Genomic DNA, 21,406 nt, shown 5'->3' on the forward strand with positions numbered 1-21,406 from the left:
AGAAACTAGACCGTACAACCAAACCGATCTGGCTTTCAAGCTTAAACTCAGGATCCATTTTAAAACCCAGATTAACAATCTCTGATTTACAGAATGATTTCAGGGATTGCAAATCAACACACGGAACAGCAGTAGAGGCAGGTCTAAACACCATTACTTCAGTTTTAGAATCGTTAAAACAAAGAAAGTTTAGCGGCAACCATGACTTGACGTCATCCAGACATGTTTGCAAACGATTTACAGATAACCCATTTTTAAGAGGAACATAAATGTGGCAGTCATCTGCATAACAGTGAAAAGAGAGTCTGTGCTTTATAAGAATTGAGCCCAATGGAAGTAAATAAAGTGAAAACAGGATAGGGCCCAGAATGGAACCCTGCGGTACTCCATGAGACAGCGGAGCACGGGAGGACTCACAGTTTTCCTAAGCGAACCATTTCAGAGCCACACCTGTTATACCGACACACTGCTCCAAACGCGAGATTCAAATTTCATGGTCTACAGTGTCAAATGCAGCAGTTAAATTGAGTAAAATAAGAATGACACTTTCACCAGAATCACATGATAAAAAATATATCATTAAAAATTCTTAAAAGTGCTGATTCAGTGCTATGCATTGCTTTAAAACCAGATTGAAAAATCTCCTGAACATTTTGTGCATTCAAGTATGAGATCAATTGGTGATATACAATTTTTTCCAAGACTTTAGATAAAAAGGGCAGCTTAGATATTGGTCTAAAGTTAGCAGTACATGCACTGTATAATACTCTAGGGCCAGCTCTAATGGTAATTTTGTATGGCTTTGCGGGCCAAATGTAATTAGGCTGCGGGCCAAATTTGGCCCGCGGGCCAGAGTTTGACACCTATGAAATAAAAGAAAGCTATCATATTCACGTGAAAAAAAGCTAATGATTTCCCGTTGGAAAAGGAGTAGGAGGGAGCTCTAGGTCAGGGGTGTCGAACTCCAGTCCTCGAGGGCTGGTGTCCTGAAACTTTTAAATGTCTCTCTGCTGCAACACAGCTGAGTGAAAATGGGTCATTAACAAGACTCCGTAAGACTTGACTGCAAGCTAAATAAATGTAAGTGTTTGGAAAATTGTATTTCTAAAAATACTATTATTGTACCATGTTCATTCACTAATGAGCTGCTGTAACATGAATCAAATGACTGAATTGCCACTTCAGTATGTAGTCAAGTTTTGCTAATGACCTACTAATTTTATTAAGGTGTGCTGCAGCAGGGACACATAGAAAAGTTTCAGGATGCCGGCCCTAGGGGACTGGAGTCTGACACCCGTGCTTTAGGTCATTATATGCCAGGGGTGGGTAACTCCAGGCCTCGAAGGCCAGTGCCTTGCAGGTTTTAGATATCACCCTGGGTCAACACACCTGAATGAAGTGATTAGTTCATTACCAGGCCTCTGAAGAACTTCAAGACATGTTGAGGGGGTAATTCAGCCGTTTGAATCAGCTGTGTTGGATCAAGGACGCATCTAAAACCTGCAGGACACCGGCTTTTTAGGCCTGGAGTTCCCCCACCCCTGTTATATGTGTATAAGTTTTCATTATACAATCAAATCTATACATATATGTGCTAAATAAATATACTTATCGAATACACAGGCTTTTTTAGATTAATATATATTAGTGCTGCCAGTGTTAATCTCATTAAAATAGCGTTAAACGCCATAACCGCATTAACGTGGCAAATCTCTGTTAGCGAGTTACTGCGGATCGCCCCGTGCATGGGGCTTCACGGCGTCAACGCAATAAAATATCTTTATATATATCTGTATACACTGATCAATAATTATTTAAATACACATATCTAAAAGTTTTGCTTTTTATATACACAAATATCCATATTTAATGTAAAGCATGACCGTTAAGCACCCTGCCTCATCCATATACTGATTTATAAGTGCTTTTTTTTTAATATAATTTTTTTTATTTGTGTAAAAATTAATTAATTAATTAATAAAAAAATAAGGAAACAACAACCATGGAAACTGTTGTGGAAGTTTTCCACTTAAATAAAGCCTGCAGACGAGCGGTGAGCGGTAGCTAACATTCTTTAATCCAAGCACACAAAGACAACATACCAACAAGCTTGTGGAGCCCCTGCATGGCCGTGGGACAGACCTTCAGCAGAGTCTCCCTGAGCCTAGCATGGCTCTCAGTTAAATACCTTCTCCAGGAACAAAGGCAGTACACAGCTGTTTCACACCTTAAGGTTCACACTCCCTTGCTACTTCCCAGAGTCCTCGAAGAGACAAAAGACTGGTCCTCTGGAGTTCCTGTTTCCCCCAACATCCTTACTACACCCCCTACCATTTGTCTTACAGTACGAGTGTCAGACATGTTAATACAATAAAATAATGTGATTAATACCTAGGTAAAAGAAATTCCTATACAAAACCAATAGTTGTCAATAATTTTCTTATAACACACACACACACACACCTGTTTTTGTTTAGTTCTTCTCTGATGTTTGGTCAGCGATCAGTAATAGAAACATGACCCTCACCATGTCAGGACATTCATTCAGGATGACATTGGATGTAAGCAAAGCCGGCATGCAGCCCACTTGAGCGAATGTGAATTTCTTTTCCATCACCGTGTTATTGTATACCTGTTTGTGTGCCAGTGTCAGGCTCAGGGTTAGTAGGTGAAAGTCAGCCGGTGTTGCGAGCTCACATGACTGTCACACGTCTGTGTATTCTTGCTCCGTACGTACTTTAGCAAACTGATTGACTGAGTTTTGGATGAAATCTTTGAAGCTTGCTGTTAGTAAGTAAAGGATAAATGTGTTATGAAGCACCTCCCCAGGACATTTTCCTACCCTTCGATGAACTAAAAGTGCTGTTTGGTCCATCTGTTCCTTACTAAAGTTAAATATTGCTTTGTGTTAAGGTTGTGTAAACAGAAGGAAACTGGTGGTATTGCTTTGTGAACAAAGAGCTACTTTTCCCATGATTATCGTCTTAATACAGTGGGGAGACAATAATTTTATTTCTGAAACTGGCTGCTGAACGGCTAACTTTATTAAAAGTAAAATGTAAACTTTACTCTGTTTTATTTAAATTTTTATGAACTTTCTCAAAGAATACTTCACTTTGTGTCTGAGCAGTCTGGTCAAATGAAAACACGTTTGCTTCATGTGAGCACTAATTACATTTCTTATGTTCTTTTTTTTAACCCCTCCCCTCAACCCCCCAGGGTTTTTTTCGCCGGACGATCCGTCTGAAGCTGGAGTATGACAAGTGTGAACGTCGCTGCAAAATCCAAAAAAAGAACCGCAACAAGTGCCAATACTGCCGCTTCCAGAAGTGCCTGTCAGTGGGAATGTCCCACAATGGTGAGTCCTGGGCAGTGCTTCGAGCTCAGAAGCGCACATCCACACGTCCATCTTGCTTGTTACTTGTAAACACAGACTACTTAACAGAGTAGCACAGTTGTGCTGCTGCCAGGAAAGATTGAACAGGCACGTACCCACATAATTAGCACAAATAAGCCAGATGTTCAGATGCATGTTAAGGCAGGTCCCTAACTGACACCTAATTCAGGCGAATATAGATTTATATGTCGTCTTCATTTAACCTTTGGACAATTTCCACTCTTTTTATTCAGAAATAGACCAGAAACAAACCTGCAGATGGAAGGCACGCCTGTTCTCTGTCTTGGCAGTGCTAGTATCACATTGCATTATAATTACATTGGCTGAAACTGCTTGACCCATTTGGTGCAGATGTGCAAACAGGAAGGGAAAATCACATGACCTTGTGCGTCCCTCCACCCATCCTTGGAACACAAGGATTTCACAATTGGAAAAGCTTAAAAGATTCCCTCCTTGGTGTGGGCTGTCTTTCTTTTAAATACAAAAATATTATGTGTGAAATGATATTTACACTCAAAATATAGCACGTCATGTTGACCCTGGGCTAAGGTCATTGTACTGATGGAAAACATGAGTGTATGTGTTTGTATGAGTGGACGCCTGCTAAAGGTATCAAAAAGGTCAATGCAGCCAGTCCGTGCACACAGAGTGTGTGCACACTTTGCCAATATTCCACGCTGGTGGTAGCAAACCTGTGGACGTGTAACAGCTTTGATTTCTCTCTGGAGAGATTGACCGAATATAGCCTTCTGTGTTGAGATATAGTTTAGGTTACCCCTCCTCTTATGGTTTATGTTATTGACTTCATTGAGCAAAATGTAAGCGAGTACAGGAACTTGAGGGTATGTGAGACCGTCGCAACCTTACAACCTGATCTTTGGAGGTGTGGTGACACCACAGGACCACAGCACGGCTATTTTTGTATGTCTCTTTGTATCGATTTAGAGTCATTTACAGTAGCCACAATGGAAGATCCTCCCCAAGGTTTGCATTTTATTTTATTTTTTTAAATTTCAAATGTAAACCGATCAGACATTCAAAGTTCTAGCATCAACAGAAAGGTGAAGAAGTTTAGAATAAAAATGGTTACATTTACATTTCAGTCTCAGCATGTAGTTTATGTAAAAGTCTTTATTTCCAAAACGTAATCGAAAAATGGACTGGTGACTAAGTGACCTTGTTTACCTCGATCAGTACAGTTGCTTCAGTGAAGCCCCAGTTTTATTGGGATAAGGGAGCAGATGAATGGGTGTGACAGATGTTATTTTTCTATCCTGTTTGGGAGGAATTATGTTTGTTGTCTGTTTATCTCTCAGCACTCTAAACTATTAGAGCTGCTCTCCAATCGTGTTACATTTGTCCAGCTGTTCAGCATCATTTGATACAGACCTTTATTGATTAATTTCACAATTTGAAATAAAAAAAAATCCTCATTTTTAAAAACACACGTCCAAATTTTGTGCTCCTATGCAGAAGCCCTGTGTAACAAAAAAAGAGACTATTTCTTCCTCTCATTCCTCATCTTCAGCGGGTTGCCTTCACTGCTTCAGCACAGGCAGCTCTCTTGGCTTAAAGAAGGCCTGAGCCTTCCCCATGGCGAAGATGTAGACCCTAGCATCCACCATTATTTTTTCCTTCTGCAACAAATCGTCTATTTTCGATCAGGCAGTGATCAGACTCATCTGTTAGTGGGTGGGATATATGAGGGAGCAAATGAACATTTTGACCTCGTAGTTGACATGTTAAAATCAGGAAAAACGGGCAAGCGTGAGAATTTGAGCAAGTTTGACAAGAGCTAAATTGTGATGGCTAGACGGCCGGGTCAGAGCATCTCCAAAACTGCACCTCTTTTAGGGTGTTCCCAGTCTGCAGCGGTCAGTATCTGTCAAAGGTATCTGTCAATAGCTACAAGCTATTGTAGCTCAAATTGGTGAAAAATATTTAATGCTTTCTGATAGAAAGGTGTCAGAATACACAAATGAGTCAGGGATGGGCAGTCAGATTTTTTTTTCTTTTACTTCACGCATACCATCTTATTAAGCAATACTGCAGACCACGTGACCCTTTCATGGAGATGGAATTCCCTGATGGCCTCTTTCAGCAGGTTAATGCACCCTGCCACAAAGCAAAAATGGTTCAGGAATGGTTTGAGCACAAGTTTGAGGTGTTTGATCCACGGAGGCCTCACCTCTCAGCTTTGATGACTTAAAGGATATGGTGCTAACATCTTGGTGCCAGATATCACAGCACACCTTCAGGAGTCTTTCCCTGAGGAGCCGGGCTGTTTTTAGCAGCCAAAGAGGACCAAGACAATATCTAGGCAGGTGGTCATAATGTTATCCTTCATCATGGTATATAGTGCTTTTCTACTCTAAATGAACACTCAAAGTACTTTTTTAATACAAGCTTCATTCACCCAAAAATACACACATCACACTTTTCTTTACCTAAACACTTTGTTTCTAAGCATTGCAACAGCACAAAAGCTCTTTATTAGCAAAAGGGACTGAAAGTTTTCTCAAATCCAGCAACTTATTTCCTGACGCATTTCATTTGCTGACAAGACGCAGACGGCTCAGCAGACTGACAGACTGACCCCTGCCCACCTTCAGCTCCCTTCCACTCTTATCCCCTCATACTGTCGCTTAGGAATTAGACTTACACGAAGCTTAGCATCAATCACTTCCTCACATCTTAATTGGACTTGGCTCCTGGCCAGGCGCCCACCGTGGAGCTTTACTAGCTTCAGATGATCCATCCACATTCTGAGCAGTAATCTAACGGGCCCTCGTACTGCCTGCCAGCTCAAGGTCTCATCCTTGCGCAGTCCTCTTCAGTATGCTTGGATTCATTTTGTAAGCAACCATCAATAAATATCTGATGTTTTTTTAATGCTTTTATGGGCTTATAAAAAACAGGCAGTTAGTACAGCTGGTTTCCTCACATAGACGTGCAGATTTGTGTGTGAGTAAAACAGCTTGTGCACATTTAAACTAGTGAAGAGGGGTTGGAAATAGTTCACCTCTAATCTCATTAGTCAAATGGGATCAGACAGTCTGAGCGATGCCAGCATCCTCTCATAGAGAAATAGCACTTATTAACACATGTTGTTGAAGAACGTTTCAAGAAAATGTTGCCCACTTTGTAATTTGTGCTAACTTATGTCATTACTGTAATGCACAAAAAGTCCATTTGCCTTTCAATGGCAAGCAGACATGTTTACCGTCTCTTTTTTTTTCTTCTTATCCTTGCATAATGTTTCATATAGCACAGGATATTTCTGATGCACTGAAACTTGTTACATATTTGACTGAACCTTCTATGGTAAAGTGTTTTTCCTGACCTTTTAAACTGTTTTTGTTGCTGCAGATTTATTGTACGTGTTCAGGCATAGCGAGATGTTTTGGCAAAAGCCAGGGGAACTAAATTGACTTCATGAAACAAGTCTCTTGTTTCTTCGATGTTTGTACTTTCATCCGGCTGTAAGCCACTGAATTTAAGCTGGCACTGAGACGGGCAGATACAAGTTAAATTACATCTTTGATTGAGCTCAGCATTGGAAGTTTATGGTGTTATCGTGGAATGTGTTCTGTTGTGTTCAGCTATAAATGCCGTTTTAACTTGTCCATTCCATCTGTCTATTCTCTTCCACTAAATTCATCCTATGCTTGTATGTTATTCAAGAGTCCCTTCTTTAGAATACACTATAAGGCTGTCTGCACATCCTCTGTGGTGTTTGGCAACAGATATGCTTTCTGCAGTACTACCGTATTAAAGTATTAGCTTTTTGAATTTGCAGAAATTGTTTATATTTTCTGGATACATTTAATATTTTGCCTTCATTTTTAAGTTTGCTTGAAACAGTTGTATTTAGCAAGGTGCTTTTACTGGAACTGCACTTGGTGTAACTGAAATAAATCTATGACTCGACACTTTTATGTCACCACAAAGTCATCTCCATCTCTCTGTGTGCTGTCCGCAGCCATTCGGTTTGGTCGGATGCCCCAGTCAGAGAAGCTCAAACTAAAGGCGGAGATGGTGACGGTGGAAAAAGAGGTGGAAAACCCCCAGCTAGCTGACCAGAAGACCCTGGCCAAGCACATTTATGAGGCTTACCTGAAGAACTTCAACATGAACAAGGCCAAGGCTCGATCCATTCTCATGGGCAAGACCAACACTGCTGTACGTTGATTAGTGAGTAAAGTAATGGGTTGGTGAGTGAAAGGTGTTGCACATGTGGACGTCATATTCGCACGTTCTTCCATTTCCAGCTTTTCCTCATAGTGCGAGGTCATGCGGTTTTGTAACTTTTAATTTATTTTTTCCTGGCTGGAGTGATTTCAGTCTCTTTCTGAGCACAGAAAATACATTTTGCAAAGTCATGTCTCAATATGACCTGGCAATCACTCCCTTAGAGATTAGACACAGCCAGCCAATGACAAAAATAAGTTGCTCAACCAGCGGAGCAATTCAGCACACAGGATGGGCAAGGACTTACTTAAGCCTGTTACTTAGCCTTTCACTGTGCATTTCCCTTAATGTGTATGTTCTTTTTATCACCCATTCCCATTCACACCTAAAAGCATTCCCCCCTCTGATGTGCTTCTTTCCTACCGAGGGGGATAAAAAGCGGGGGGCTAGAAAAGGAGAGGTTCATGGACTGCAGCCCAGAGAGTCTGAATTCCATGGATGGATGTGTAGGTGTAAAATAGGTCAAGAGGGACAGATCGGTCCAAGCGCTCATCCAAGTTCAGGCACAGATCTTATCCACTGCTTCAAAGCTCCTGATGAACAAGCAGAGTGGGTAGAAAGTACTCAGTGACTGAATATTGTTTAACCTACCTTTGCTATCGCAGCACTTTTACACAACTCGTAACTGCCCATAAAAGTCTTGTTGTAATTCTTGCCAGTGGTCTGTGTACAAATTCCAACAGTGCAGCATGTTAAATGTACATCTCAATAAGTCTTGTCAAATTTCACTTTATTCATACAGATACTATTAAATATACATGTGTATATATGTCTTGATCTGGATACAAATGCTTGTCACTTCAACCCAGGCCTAAAGGTCTCACCAATGAGTAAATAGCAAGTTTCTGCATTCTGAAAACTTTATAAGCGAAGATTAGTATCTCCCCCCTGCTTTGACGTGTTACTCCACTGCAGCGTCTTCTGTTTAGAAAACAATTCAAATGATTGCAATGCCAGTACACATTTGTGTAGTTCATGTGGACTGGGGAGTTTGGCAAGCAGTGATATAATATAAGGACAGTTCCTGAAAAGTGTATCGTGTGACAAATTGGAATCAGCAACAAGTTTTGGAAAACACTAGTTTTGCTATTTCACTTAAGAGAAATAGAAAGACACTTTTTAAAAGAATTCCACCTATTTAGTCTTTCTTTTAATGCATCATAATAATAATTTTAGCGAGGTTTACTCAAAAATATGTTGTGCTCAAAAAGCAAAGTATACACTCTTTGACTTCTGGAGCTGTGAACCTTTTTTGATCTTCTCCTCATCTGAACCTCCGTTATTAAATCAAGGAATGTTAGCATGACGTAAAAGTACAAAATTAAACACCTCAGCGTCGTGTTGCGCATACCTTCCCTTGTTACTCTAGCCCACAGTTAGAGCAGCATTCATGAGTCAGAGCTCCGATGTGCAGCAGCAGGTGTAAAGCTGTTCATCGAAATGCTGTAACTTGTCCTCTGTGGGAACAGTGACATAACCGAAACACCCGTTAACTGCCCACAATGCTTTTGTTTGCTTTCTGTACAGGTACACTCACTGTAAACAGACCTGTCGACTGGGCACTGGGCACAGTGTCAACATTTAAAATTTTAGACATTTTGAATTAAACTCTGCGTTTACGCTGCATTTCTTTGACCTCTAACTGTGCCTTCAGTTGTGGATATTGTGAGTAACATCTAAGTTATTATTTTTTTAATTGTCTTGGTCGATGATTTCGTTGTTGTGACAATGCTTCTTGGAAATAAATTTTATACTGTTGGAAAGCCTGTTTGTTTCCCCAACAATGGCGCCAGAAAATGACAGAAAATGCTTTTGTGGGTTGCGCATATGAAAAACAAAAAAAACCCCAAAAGCCAAATCTTTACTTTCCAGATTTACTGCCAAGAACAGTTGTTACAACAAAGAAATGATTGATCAAACACAAATATCCTTACTTTTTGTGCGAAGTTTATAATTATAGTTACCTACAATCATATATTTCTTATTTTTCTATATAAATATAATTGAATTCAGCAGAACTTCAAGCACGTAATAGTGAGCTGTTTTTTCTCAAGCACCAAAACAGCTCTGACTCAGGGCATGGATATGGGACCTCTGTGGGTGTCCAGCGGTTTTTGGCACTAGAACATTGGCGGCGGATCCTCCGGGCCACATGTCCCATCTTGGTTGACTCGGATTTGGAATTAGTGGAATGTGTGCATTAGCATCTAAGTTTAAGTGGATTTTAGCTGTTCAAGTAACTTCCACATGAATTCCAGCATTGCGTCGTGATGAGATGATCACTGTTGCACTTTGTGCCTGTTTGTGGGTTTAATGATGTGGCTGGTGTGTGTGTGTGTAGCAGTAAAATGAAGGACAGTACGCGTGTCATCGCAGAAACAAAACATTCAGATGTCAATAAGGGCTCTAGGCTTAGCCTTTCCTCTCAGTGAAGATTATTATCTGTAAACACTCCAGTCAGTCAGTTATTCACGTTGGCAAGTTTGCTGAGTCGGCATGTTCCATGTCAGGTCTCGTCTGTCACGAATCGTCTTTTGTTAACAGGCCAAAATCCCAGTTCTCGCTTCTATAGCCTGTGTTGCATTTCAGCTGAGACACATTTTTAACAAAGCATTATATTTTTAGTTTTATAGTGACGTTTATTTCCCTACCATCCACAGCCTTTTGTCATTCACGACATGGAGACCCTCCAGCTGGCAGAGCAGACACTGGTGGCCAAGATGGTCGGCTCCGTGGGAGCAATGAAGGACAAGGAGGTGGAGGTTCGGATTTTCCACTGCTGCCAGTGCACGTCGGTGGAAACCGTCACGGAGCTCACAGAGTTTGCAAAGTCCGTCCCCGGGTTCTCGAGCTTGGACCTCAACGATCAGGTGACTCTTTTGAAATACGGAGTGTACGAAGCCATTTTCGCCATGCTCGCCTCCAGTATGAACAAGGACGGGCTTCTTGTAGCGTACGGCTCGGGCTTCATCACCCGGGAATTCCTCAAGAGCCTGCGTCGACCGTTCAGCGACATGATGGAGCCAAAGTTCCAGTTTGCCATGAAGTTTAATGCACTGGAGTTGGACGACAGTGATCTGGCTCTCTTTGTGGCTGCCATCATCTGCTGTGGCGGTGAGGAAATTTGTTGCATGCATTCTTCAGTATCCTATAAAATCCTTTTTACCTTACAAAAGATGATGATGTTTCTCTCATTTTCATTTCGGCTAGACCGGCCAGGCCTGGTGAATGTGGCACACATCGAGGTGATGCAGGAGAGCATCGTCCAGGTCCTGCAGCTCCATCTGCTGGCCAATCACCCCGATGACACTTTCCTCTTCCCCAAGCTGCTGCAGAAACTAGCTGACCTGAGGCAGTTAGTCACTGAGCATGCACAGCTTGTGCAGGAGATCAAAAAGACAGAGGACACCTCACTGCATCCGCTCCTGCAGGAGATCTACAGAGACATGTACTGAAGACTTTGGAGGTATAACCACAGTAGGAAAACAAGAAACCATCTCCTTCTGAGCGGGGACTTGAAAAGAAGAGGAGACGTCCACATACTGGGTTTGAACCACTTAACCTCCAACCCTAAAGGGTTAGCTTTGGTGTCTGTCCAGGTAAGGGAACCTAAAGGTGAAGAAAAAGGAGGCTGATGATTCCTTTGATTTGACAAAGTGCTCTCCACTTCATTGTGTGTGAACCTTATCAGGCAGAAGAATCATGTATGCTAAGATAGTTTGTACAGCTGATTGAGCCCCTGTCCAGACACCACTGAATGCAATCTCTGACCAAACTCTAAATGTTCTTTTTTCCATATTTTTTTTAAAACATCTGTAAGGTCACCTCCTTGGTGAAACCCTGAGGTAACCCTAATTTGAAGAACAAAAGTGAACTTTATAAATGCCACTCCAGCAGATTGTTTTACAGCAACGAGCCATATGCCCAAATAACTTCAGCAATTATGCAGTTTAAATCAAGGCAGCTTCTCCTCAATTGGCTACCAAAATGTAGCCGGTTGAGGAGCCAGTGGTTATCAGCACACCAGCCCGCCACCGTGATTCTCAAGCTTTTCTGTGGAGTCACCTCCTGAATATAACCATTTTATCTGTACTTCATGTCCCCGAAGCCATACTTCTTAATGACACAGTAAAAATCGCCATCATTATTATTATTTTATTTTATTTTAATATTCTTAACAAGAAATACGACTTAGTGCTTAAGTTGTCCACAAACTGTACTGGGAATGCTATTTTTTTTATTTTTTTTTTTCAAATTAGGTAGCAGACCCCAAAGTTCAGACTCACTGTGTACATGCACCACAATGCACTGAAGCACAAGCATGCCTGTGATATGTTAATGTGACACTTTTCTAATGGAGGTTTCAAAGGACAAAAAAGACATGCACAGGTGTTTGACACTCCCTCCTGATGTGTGTTCTGGTATTAAAGGGCTAACACTGTTATTAACCACAATACAACTCTGACACAGGCGACACATGAATTCACTCAGCGAATCTCTCTCTGTTATTGTGTTTAACTGTCTGTTTGGTCCTCATAACACACGTGTTAGTTAAGATTTAACAATCTTGTGTGCACATTTTTCCCTGATGAAAATGTAATTGTTTTTATTTTTTCCAGCTAAGAGAAAACCACAGTGATATGGCCTCATTGGTGAAACATCTAGTTTGTTAGTCGAAAGGTTGTCACACTTTCATTTGTTTAGTTTTCTCTGTGAAATCACTTGGCCAGTTATAGAAGACAGTCAATCTGGACGTATGCAGGTAAAAGAAAAATGAGTCTGTAGCCCTTTTCCTACCCAGTTATTCTCTAACAAAATAGGCACATTTCCATGTGAAAGTGCCGCTCCTGCATTTTGTTGTCATACTACCTTTAATATAAAATACATACGGTGGACATCAGAGGACCTATGTTAAGGGAATGCTGAAAACATGCATAGTTTTCTAATAGTTCGGATCATACACATCTGACTCTCTGTGAGAGGGCGCTACTCCTTTTCTGCCTCATCACTCACACTGTCCTGAAATGATCATTTAATTCAGAGAAATGTTCCTTATGTTTGTAACACATCGCAACATCAGAGCGGGCTTTACATAACTGAAGCTTTCACACTGACTGCTCACCCCAGCTTTTAACTCTCGTGGTAAACAAGGTACTAATGATGATTGACTTTTGTATTCCTAAGTTGGGTGAATACTTTCAGATGTTTGAACATTTACAGTAAATGTAGTTATGTACTGTGTTTTTTTGTTTTTTCTTGGTCTAAATGCGTCATGCTTGTCTTTGAATCGAATCATATTTTTATACTGAAGTATGAATATATATATAACAAAATCTCACATGTGTTTATTTGAAATGGCACAGCTTAAGAGTACATTGTAAATAGACTTAAGGTGTAACAGGGCAACTGGTAATCTGCATATCCATAGATCTGAATTTTTGAAATGGAGAGTCATCTAGACCATAATGTGCATTCAGTTCCTTCAAGTTCGTTTATCTGTCGAATTAAGCACTAGAGTTTTAAACTGCAAGCATGCGTGGTTTGCGCAGGGCTACACTAGCTTATACGTTTGAGTGGTTAGTTATAAACTTGACCTCTGTGACCTTTTGATTACCATAAAGAGTAAAAAAGAACAAAAACCATTTCATAGGAAATGTGAAGGCACAGCTTAGCACTGATCATCCAATACTAAACACTTCTTCTAATGCTTTTATCTCAGGTTGTACATAAGAAAACAAAGGGGGTAATATATGCACAGATTGGGGGGGTCACATAATATCTCTGTTGGTTTATAGAGAAACTGAATGCACTCGTAATTTGCCATTAAATCACATGCTATAGCAGTAAATGTGTTGCAGTAATGAGAAAAACACGTATATTGTTTTACAATTCTGATCTCATCATGCTTTTTCTCTTTTCTCACTCGCTGCTATATTGTACTAACTTACCAAGCATTTCTTATGCCATAAGTAGATTACTGATACTTTAAACTGCCTCTACTTGCATATATCTGGTCACAGAATGTCAGACCCACTTGAGCGCAGCTCAGTTTTTAACCTTGCAGATTTCCTGGGACTCGCTCATCCCTGGTGTGCTCGGGGAAAAACCACAAACCTGTGTGTGCCTTAGTGTGTGCCATAAAACACCAGATTTAAAAAAAAAAGTTTCTTGTGCACACACTTGTAAACTGTTGGCATCTTCAGCTAGATTTAGCTGTTTGTGACACAAAAGAGTCCCACAGGCTGGAAAATAATGTCACTGTACATTCTATACAATGTGCACCCTTCTGGGCTGTAACAGTGAAGGATTTGCTTTTCAAAAATACAGACTTTTTAAATGTTAAACATAAAAAAAAACTGCTAGAAACTTTATCAACAAGGCAACTCAAAATGTCAACAAGATGTCATGTAAATTTGCAAAGTCAGCTTTCCCTTAAGAATGTCTTATTTGTGTGTTGAACTGTCAAGGGACTTGTAAACTTTTATCAGGGAATCGTAGTCTTCCTTTGTTGAACTAGCTCAGGATATAGGACAGTACTGTTTTCCCTTCCTCATTCACTCTGGAGTGAGTATAGAATGCTCTGCCTTACAACACGCATACACCAACAACAATACAGATTAAGATTACCTTTATTTTTGTTTTTCCAGAACTGAAAGAAAGAAAAGAAAAACTTGGGCTTACTTGGGGCAGCAGTTATAGGATTTAGAAACGTGATTTTTTTTTTCTCTCCTGAGTTAAACTTGTTTCTGTGGCTGTAGTGTCATGCAAAGAGACAACGGAGTCTCCCTTTCGATGTGTCGTTAATGTGTACTGTGGCTTGATAACAATACTGTAAATGTTTGATGAATGTATATTTAGTCATTTAAACGATGAAACAAATTGAGATTGAATGGATTTAAAAATAAAGTGATTTTAAAATCTGCTACGTATCGTGTGTTCAGACTTTAGTAGTGCAACTTATTTTTATTATGACATTGCCTTGTTTACTTTTTAAACCAGAGCTAGGTTTGAGTTCAGATGCATCTTAACGACACCAAGATGTGCACATACAAAACCAAGGTGCCATCAGCAAGACTGCTGAGGGACATTTAACCACATATTAGATGAGCTGTATTTATACTTTTGACCCTGTGGGTCATTTTAAAACTGTTGACTCCAGCAAACTGGTAGTCCAAACTGCAGAACCCTGGATTTCCTGCTGAGCCTTTTCTTTATGCCCAATTCATCCATGACTGTCAACCTTCCCATGTGACAAACACCATTAGATCACACAACCGTCATTGGCCTGATCTCCAGTTATGATGAGACTGCATACAGAGATAAAGTGCAGAACCTAATGGCGCGATGCACCACCAACAATCTCACCACACACACACTGTCTCCTTGGTAGCAAAACCAAGGAGATTGTGGTGGACTTCAGACCGTCTAAGACAGGGGTGTCAAACTCAAATACACAGTGGGCCAAAATTCAAAACTGGAACAAAGTCGCGGGCTAACCTTAATATTTATTGAAATATGCACGTTAGAGAGGCCCCTTCACTGTCCACTTTTAAATCATGTCTTCAAACCCACTTTTATTCCTTGGCTTTTAACCTCAGTGAGACTTAGTTTCTCTTTTAATTGAAGTAGTTATTTAATTAATGATTTCACTCTTCTTTTATTTGGTTTTTATTTATATCTTATGTAATTTTATTTTACAGTTCCAATGTACAGTACTTTGTGTCAGCTGTGGTTGTTTTTTAAGTGCTTTATAAATAAAGTTGATGATGATGATGATGATGATGATGATGATGAAATATATTTATTCCTACAGATATAAGAATTAATCTTTTCTTATGGACTCAAACACGTTTTGCTGAAAAACTGAATATGGAACAAGCAAAGCTTAATACTAAACAATATATATATTAGCTGTATAATACCAGTAGGCCAGCTCTAACAGTAATTTGGTATGGCTTCGCGGGCCAAATGTAATTAGTCTGCGGGCCAAATTTGGCCCACGGGCCAGAGTTTGACACCTATGGTCTAAGAGAACAGACACAGGTCCTGTGTACATCAACAAAGAGGCTGTTGAAAGAGCCTATAACTTTAAATTCCTCTGTGTGCATATTAAAGATGAACACTCTTGGTCCAAGCAAAGTAATTTCGTTGTTTTGCTTCCCTGCCCATCAGAGGGGGAAATAGCTCAAAGAAATCATTAAAAGTCCAAACTGACCACAGCATTCATGCCCACGATGAGTATATGTAAACTGCAGGTAGTACACCCAAGCCTTTCCTTGAGAACCACCGCACCAGAGGGCGCTCTGCTCCTACCAAACAACCCAAGCTTCTACTCAGTTCCACCTCCGTGTTCTTGTCACATTGTCCAACATGGCTGCGTCCATGGTGGGTATCTGCTGTTATGTGTGGCGGCGTGGATCTTGTAATCTTCTCGGGCCTGCCACTCTTTGCCTCACATGCAGGTCTAAATTCCACTCTTCTTCTTCCGCGCACCACGGGCTGCTTCTCTCTCTGCACAAACGCGGCGTTCTGAAAGACTCATTCCCAGAAAACGCAGCCCAAGACCAGCTCCCCCGGCTGCTTCAGTCCGGTGCTCAGACGGTATACTGCGGATTTGACCCCACAGCCGACAGTCTCCATGTGGGGAACTTGCTCGCTCTCATCGGCCTGCTGCACTTCCGAGGCGCCGGACACCATGTGATCGCGGTGCTCGGAGGAGCCACTGCACAAATCGGAGATCCGAGCGGGAAGACGAGCGAGCGGGAGCAGCTGTCGGCGGACGTGGTGGAGGCGAACACCCACAGCATCCGGGAGAGCATTCAGAGGATCTTCACCAACCACGAGCTGCACTTTCACGACGGTTCCAGGCCGCTGGGAACCGTGACTGTTCTAAACAACCTGAGCTGGTATAAGAACTGGGGCGTGGTGGGGTTTCTGTCGGAGGCTGGAAGACACTTCAGGATGGGCACCATGCTCAGCCGCCACAGCGTGCAGTCCAGGCTAAAGAGCGCCGAGGGCATGAGCCTGACAGAGTTCACCTACCAGGTGTTCCAAGCTTATGACTTCCACCACCTGAACCAAATATACGGCTGCAAGATTCAGCTTGGAGGCACCGACCAACTGGGCAACTTGATGTCTGGCCATGAGTACATTCACAAGTAAATGTTTTTCTAAGCCCACTACTGTTACAGTACTGGGCTAATTAATTCATAATTACCAGTCCCTGAAAAGCCCGCAGTCGATCCAATATGCTGTAGTGAGAGTACTGACAGGGACTAGAAAGACAGAGATATATTTCTCCCATCTTGGCTTGTCTTCATTGGCTCTCTGTTACATCCACAATCTAATTTAGAAATCATTCTCTTCTCATCCAAGGTCTTCGTTGTCTGGGTCCAAGTAAATACACATGTACAATGCTCATCCCAACATAGCACGACACCCTCTTGAAACAGGACTAGGCTATTTTCGTGTGGATAAACACTGCATGTAGTATAATGTCAGACTCCATTATAAAATCTGCAAATTCACTATATATTCTTGATCATTAGATGCACATACATACATACATTGAGACATTAAGTTCTACACCCAATTATACCACCAAGATGTTTTTGGGTTGTTTTTTTTTTTTTTTTTTGATGTTCTCTCTACCAACCAAAACACACACATGCCTGCCAGATTTACCCTGAAGGCTGCCTTGAAACACTGAAAACTTTATTTTTTCTCCAGAGTAAGCAGCGAGGAGGTGTACGGCCTGACCATCCCGTTAGTTACCAGCACTGTCGGGGACAAGCTGGGGAAAACTGCAGGCAATGCAGTGTGGCTCAACAGAGATAAGACGTCACCCTTTGAACTCTACCAGTTCTTTCTCAGGCAGCCTGATGCCAGTGTGGAAGGGTATGTGGAAGTGAAGGCTGATCATGTTTGTTGAGTTTTAATGAAAGTGCAATATCCAGAAACATCTCATCGCAACCCTGTTTTTATCCGAAAGTAAGTATTCGGTGCACAGTCATAGGATGCTGAGGTGTACTGTGTGGGCTGTTTTTTTTCGTAGGTATCTGAGGTTGTTCACCTTTCTGACTTTGGCAGAGGTAGAGAAACTGATGGAGCAACAGAGAGAAGATCCAAGTAAACGCCTCGCCCACAAAAGGCTGGCTGCTGAAGTGACAAAACTGGTGCATGGAAAGGAGGGCCTGGAGACTGCAAAGAGGTAAGAATGGATCGTCTGTGTGTTTATTCCCTTAAATTATACATTTTATTTTCTTGAATCCTCATCTACAGCTCTTTTACATTGTAACTTATTAGAGTCAAAGTGCATTGTGTTTAGAACAGCAGGACTATGCTCTGCCAAAAAGTGGAAAATGTTATACCTGCAGTACAGTAAGAGGAAGATTCCAAATCCTTAACTATACAGTGCTCATTGCTGTAGTCTTTGTTTGCTGTGGCTGCCCATGTCCTCTGTCTTCCATGTGGACAGAATGGTCATATTTAATGTCGTCATTGCAGATGCACCAATACACTTTATCACAGCAGCGTGCAAGCCTTGGAGGAAATGAGTGATGAGGAGCTTCAGGAACTCTTCAGGGAGGCACCTTTCCATGAGCTGCTGCTGGAGCCGGGGACAACTGTTATAGATGCCTGCCGCAAGGTCGGCGCCATCCCTGAGGGTCCCAGAGGGTAAGCACCCCAGTTCTCCTTTATCTTAATGCAGTACCAGAGTGGTATGTAGTGATTTAATAGAGCTTGTTAGTGTGAGCATACATGCACCCAGAGATCCACAGTGTAATCTTTTGTGTATGGTGTGTAATGCAGTTACACATTCTGAGTAATAGAGGTGGGGGGATTGATCCAAATGTCGATAGCACCGATACCAAAGTTGGTATTTGTATCAGAACGAGAGTAGCAAGATAAGATCGATACTTTGTTTCTATCCTCTAAATTCAGCATGCAGCCCGCTGAATTTTGTTAACCAAATTATTTTTTTAGTAAATGAAGCTAAAATCTTCAATGAAAAACATCTGAACCTTTTTGAGTTGACTGTTACATCTAGTTTATTTCTATCCTGTAGAACAGCGGTCCCCAACCCCCAGGCCTCGGACCGGTACCGGTCCGTGAGTCGTTTGGTACCGGGCCGCGAGAGTTGAGACTCAGGTGTGAAATGTATAGTTTTCAGGGTTTTTATCGGTTTTCAGCGTTATTTTGTTGTCGTTTTTATCGTTTACTCGGTTTTCCTTGGTCTTTTCACGTGTGTTATGAATAAATTTTCTTTTTTTCGGTACCGGTACTAGTTTTATTTTGTTGTATTTATCCGCGACACCTTAAAGGCCGGTCCATGAAAATATTGTCGGGCAGAAACCAGTCCGTGGCGCAAAAAAGGTTGGGGACCGCTGCTGTAGCACACAAGTGCTGAAGAGTAGTGTTTTTTTTGCAGCAGGTGCAGGAGTTTGTGGTCTCTTTGTTCTTCACTGATACCCCTCACAGGTAGCCACAACAACTTCTTTGTGTCCGAGGTGTAACGATAACACCCAGTCACGGTCACGCAGTCAAATTTCATAAGCTGGTTTCCTGAAAAAAAAAATAAGCATAAAGGTTTTGCTTGTGTTAGCTGGGTTGCAGCTGCCCCTACAGCCTGTAACCATGTAACAGTTTGATGTGTGCCTTTAGTGCAACGATAGCAACCAGTCACACTCACGCCGCCACATTTCAAAAGGCTTCTTTTGTAGAAAACAAAAGCGTTTTCTTTGATTCTAGCTCTGCTGTCATGTAGTTACAGCCAAGATAACTGCCACATCTAAGGTGTATAATGTAGCAACAGCCCTGCAACATGTAAACAGTTAAATGTGTCATAATTATAGCTTACCAGCATAAAAATGTCATGATCAGATTAACATATTTTCAAAAATGTTGTTGAAAAGTATGTTGTTTCCTTCTTCTGGCTACTACCCGAGCCATGCAAAGCTGCAAAACGAACCCAAATCATCAGCCCTCCACCGCCGTGCTTGACAGTCAGTATGAGGTGTTTGTGATTTGCTGTATTTGTTTGACTCCAAATGTGAAGGTCAAGTATATATCCACATTGGTCTTGTTTATTCAAAGGACAGCTTGCTTGTTTTTTAAGGAGAGAGGAGGCTTTCTTCTGGTAACATTTCCAAATAAGACTTGTTAACTCTTTTCTAATTGTACTATCATGAACTTCCGCATTTAAAAATGCTAACAAAGGCCTCTACTGTCTGTGATGTATCTCTTGGGTTTTTTGGAGTTTCTCCGAACATTGCATAGTCTGACCTTGGGCTGAATTTGCTGGGATGTGCACTTATCTGAGGATTGATAGCTGCCTTGAATGTTTCCAAGTTGTGAATAATCATTCTGACTGTACAGAGATGGAGTTGAAATTATTTGACCTTATGACCTTGTTAAAGCCACTGCTGTCTTTCCTCCTTGGCACTATGTTAACATGTGCCCGAATGCCTCAGACCAGTAAACTGCCAAAACCTTTATAGAGGTGCTCACACTTGTAGATCAGTTAAGTCCATTTGATTAGCAGCACCTGGATCCTCCTCACTCACTAAATTCCTATGGAAGAATACAGGGTGTACTTTCTTTTTCATGTGACTTTTAGATTTTCTTTTTAAAGATGAAACCCTGTCCTAACTGATGGTGTAAATGTTTGTGTGCAGGTATCAAATGGTTTCAGATGGAGCTGTGTGGATCAACCACACACGTACAGACAACCCGGAGCAGGTACTGATCCCCAAACTCCACATCCTGGCTAATGGACTCACACTGCTCAGAGTGGGCAAGAAGAACTTCTACATTATCAAGTGGCTTAGCCTCTGACGGTGCCTTATCAAGCAGGAGACCACTATGTTATAATGGACTAACTGGGAAGGTAGGCGACTACACCTCAGCAGAGTCAGGAAGGATCATTTTCCCTTTTTTTGGATATAAATATGTGTATGTACAGATTAAATGTTTATTTAAAACTATTCTATTAAAAGCGTTTGATATCACGATTGCTTCCTGCTTACTTTGTATGGATATTGAGAGGCGGTGTGATGACCACTAGGGGGCATCATTGCCCCAGAATTAATGGTGGCCAGCCAGCAGCCACAGCTGCAGCACATAGCCTGCTGTGACCTCTTAAGTAAATAATTGCTCACAGTAAAATTAAATTGCATCATTTCTTGCAGGTTGCTTGCTTCTATTTTAAGCAAATCCAATTTGTTTAATCTTGATCAGAACCTGAGGCGAGCATCTTTTTTGACATCACTATTGTTTTGTTTGTTTTGTTTTTTTGTTTTTCTGTTTTCCCCTTCAGTGGAAAAGTGTAAAACTTGGACGATAAAGAAAAAGAAGCTGGAAAAAAAAAGCTTGATAAATTTAAAAACAAACAGTACTTTTGCTTGAAGATCACATTTTTAAATAGAGCCTTAAATAAGAAACAAAGAAGTTTGGACTATTAATTTCAAATTAAATTCAAAGCAGGGATTTGTACATTATTGTTGACCTGACTTGTGTTGAAAGCAACACATCTGCTCATTTTTAGCAGATTACTGTTTTTTTTTTTTCTAACAGATCCCTCCTCCTTGCAGGTAATGATCAAAACATTTAATCTAGTGTCCTCAATATGAGAGTCAGTGTAAATTTAGAAATCACTGCTTTGTACTTTTGCACACCCTGCCTACTTTTTTCCAGATTAGGGTTAAAAACATAAAATTAAAATTTTCCATATTTTTCTTTTTTTATTGGTAATTTCTA

At 41.1% G+C, this 21,406-nt stretch overlaps 2 protein-coding genes across 7 annotated transcripts in view; both read left to right on the plus strand.

Moving 5' to 3' along the window:
• Positions 1-12,776, plus strand: part of pparab (peroxisome proliferator-activated receptor alpha b) — an 87,310-nt gene extending 74,534 nt beyond the window's left edge. For all 6 annotated transcript variants that reach the window (XM_085164483.1, XM_085164482.1, XM_085164480.1 and 3 more), the window contains 4 exons: positions 3,220-3,358; positions 7,380-7,579; positions 10,309-10,762; positions 10,859-12,776. In XM_085164483.1, coding sequence (XP_085020609.1) covers positions 3,220-3,358; positions 7,380-7,579; positions 10,309-10,762; positions 10,859-11,103 — 1,038 coding nt within the window. In that variant the 3' untranslated portion in view covers positions 11,104-12,776. The remainder of the gene's footprint in view (positions 1-3,219; positions 3,359-7,379; positions 7,580-10,308; positions 10,763-10,858) is intronic.
• Positions 12,777-15,940: 3,164 nt separating this feature from the next.
• Positions 15,941-21,215, plus strand: yars2 (tyrosyl-tRNA synthetase 2, mitochondrial). Its single transcript, XM_085164477.1, has 5 exons — positions 15,941-16,806; positions 17,378-17,545; positions 17,703-17,858; positions 18,155-18,325; positions 20,326-21,215. Exons 1-5 carry the CDS (start codon positions 16,019-16,021, stop codon positions 20,483-20,485), a joined length of 1,443 nt encoding a protein of 480 aa, XP_085020603.1. The 5' UTR covers positions 15,941-16,018; the 3' UTR covers positions 20,486-21,215.
• Positions 21,216-21,406: the final 191 nt, after the last annotated feature.

Source organism: Neolamprologus multifasciatus, chromosome 7, assembly GCF_963576455.1.
Source record: "Neolamprologus multifasciatus chromosome 7, fNeoMul1.2, whole genome shotgun sequence".
NCBI lineage: Eukaryota > Metazoa > Chordata > Actinopteri > Cichliformes > Cichlidae > Neolamprologus > Neolamprologus multifasciatus.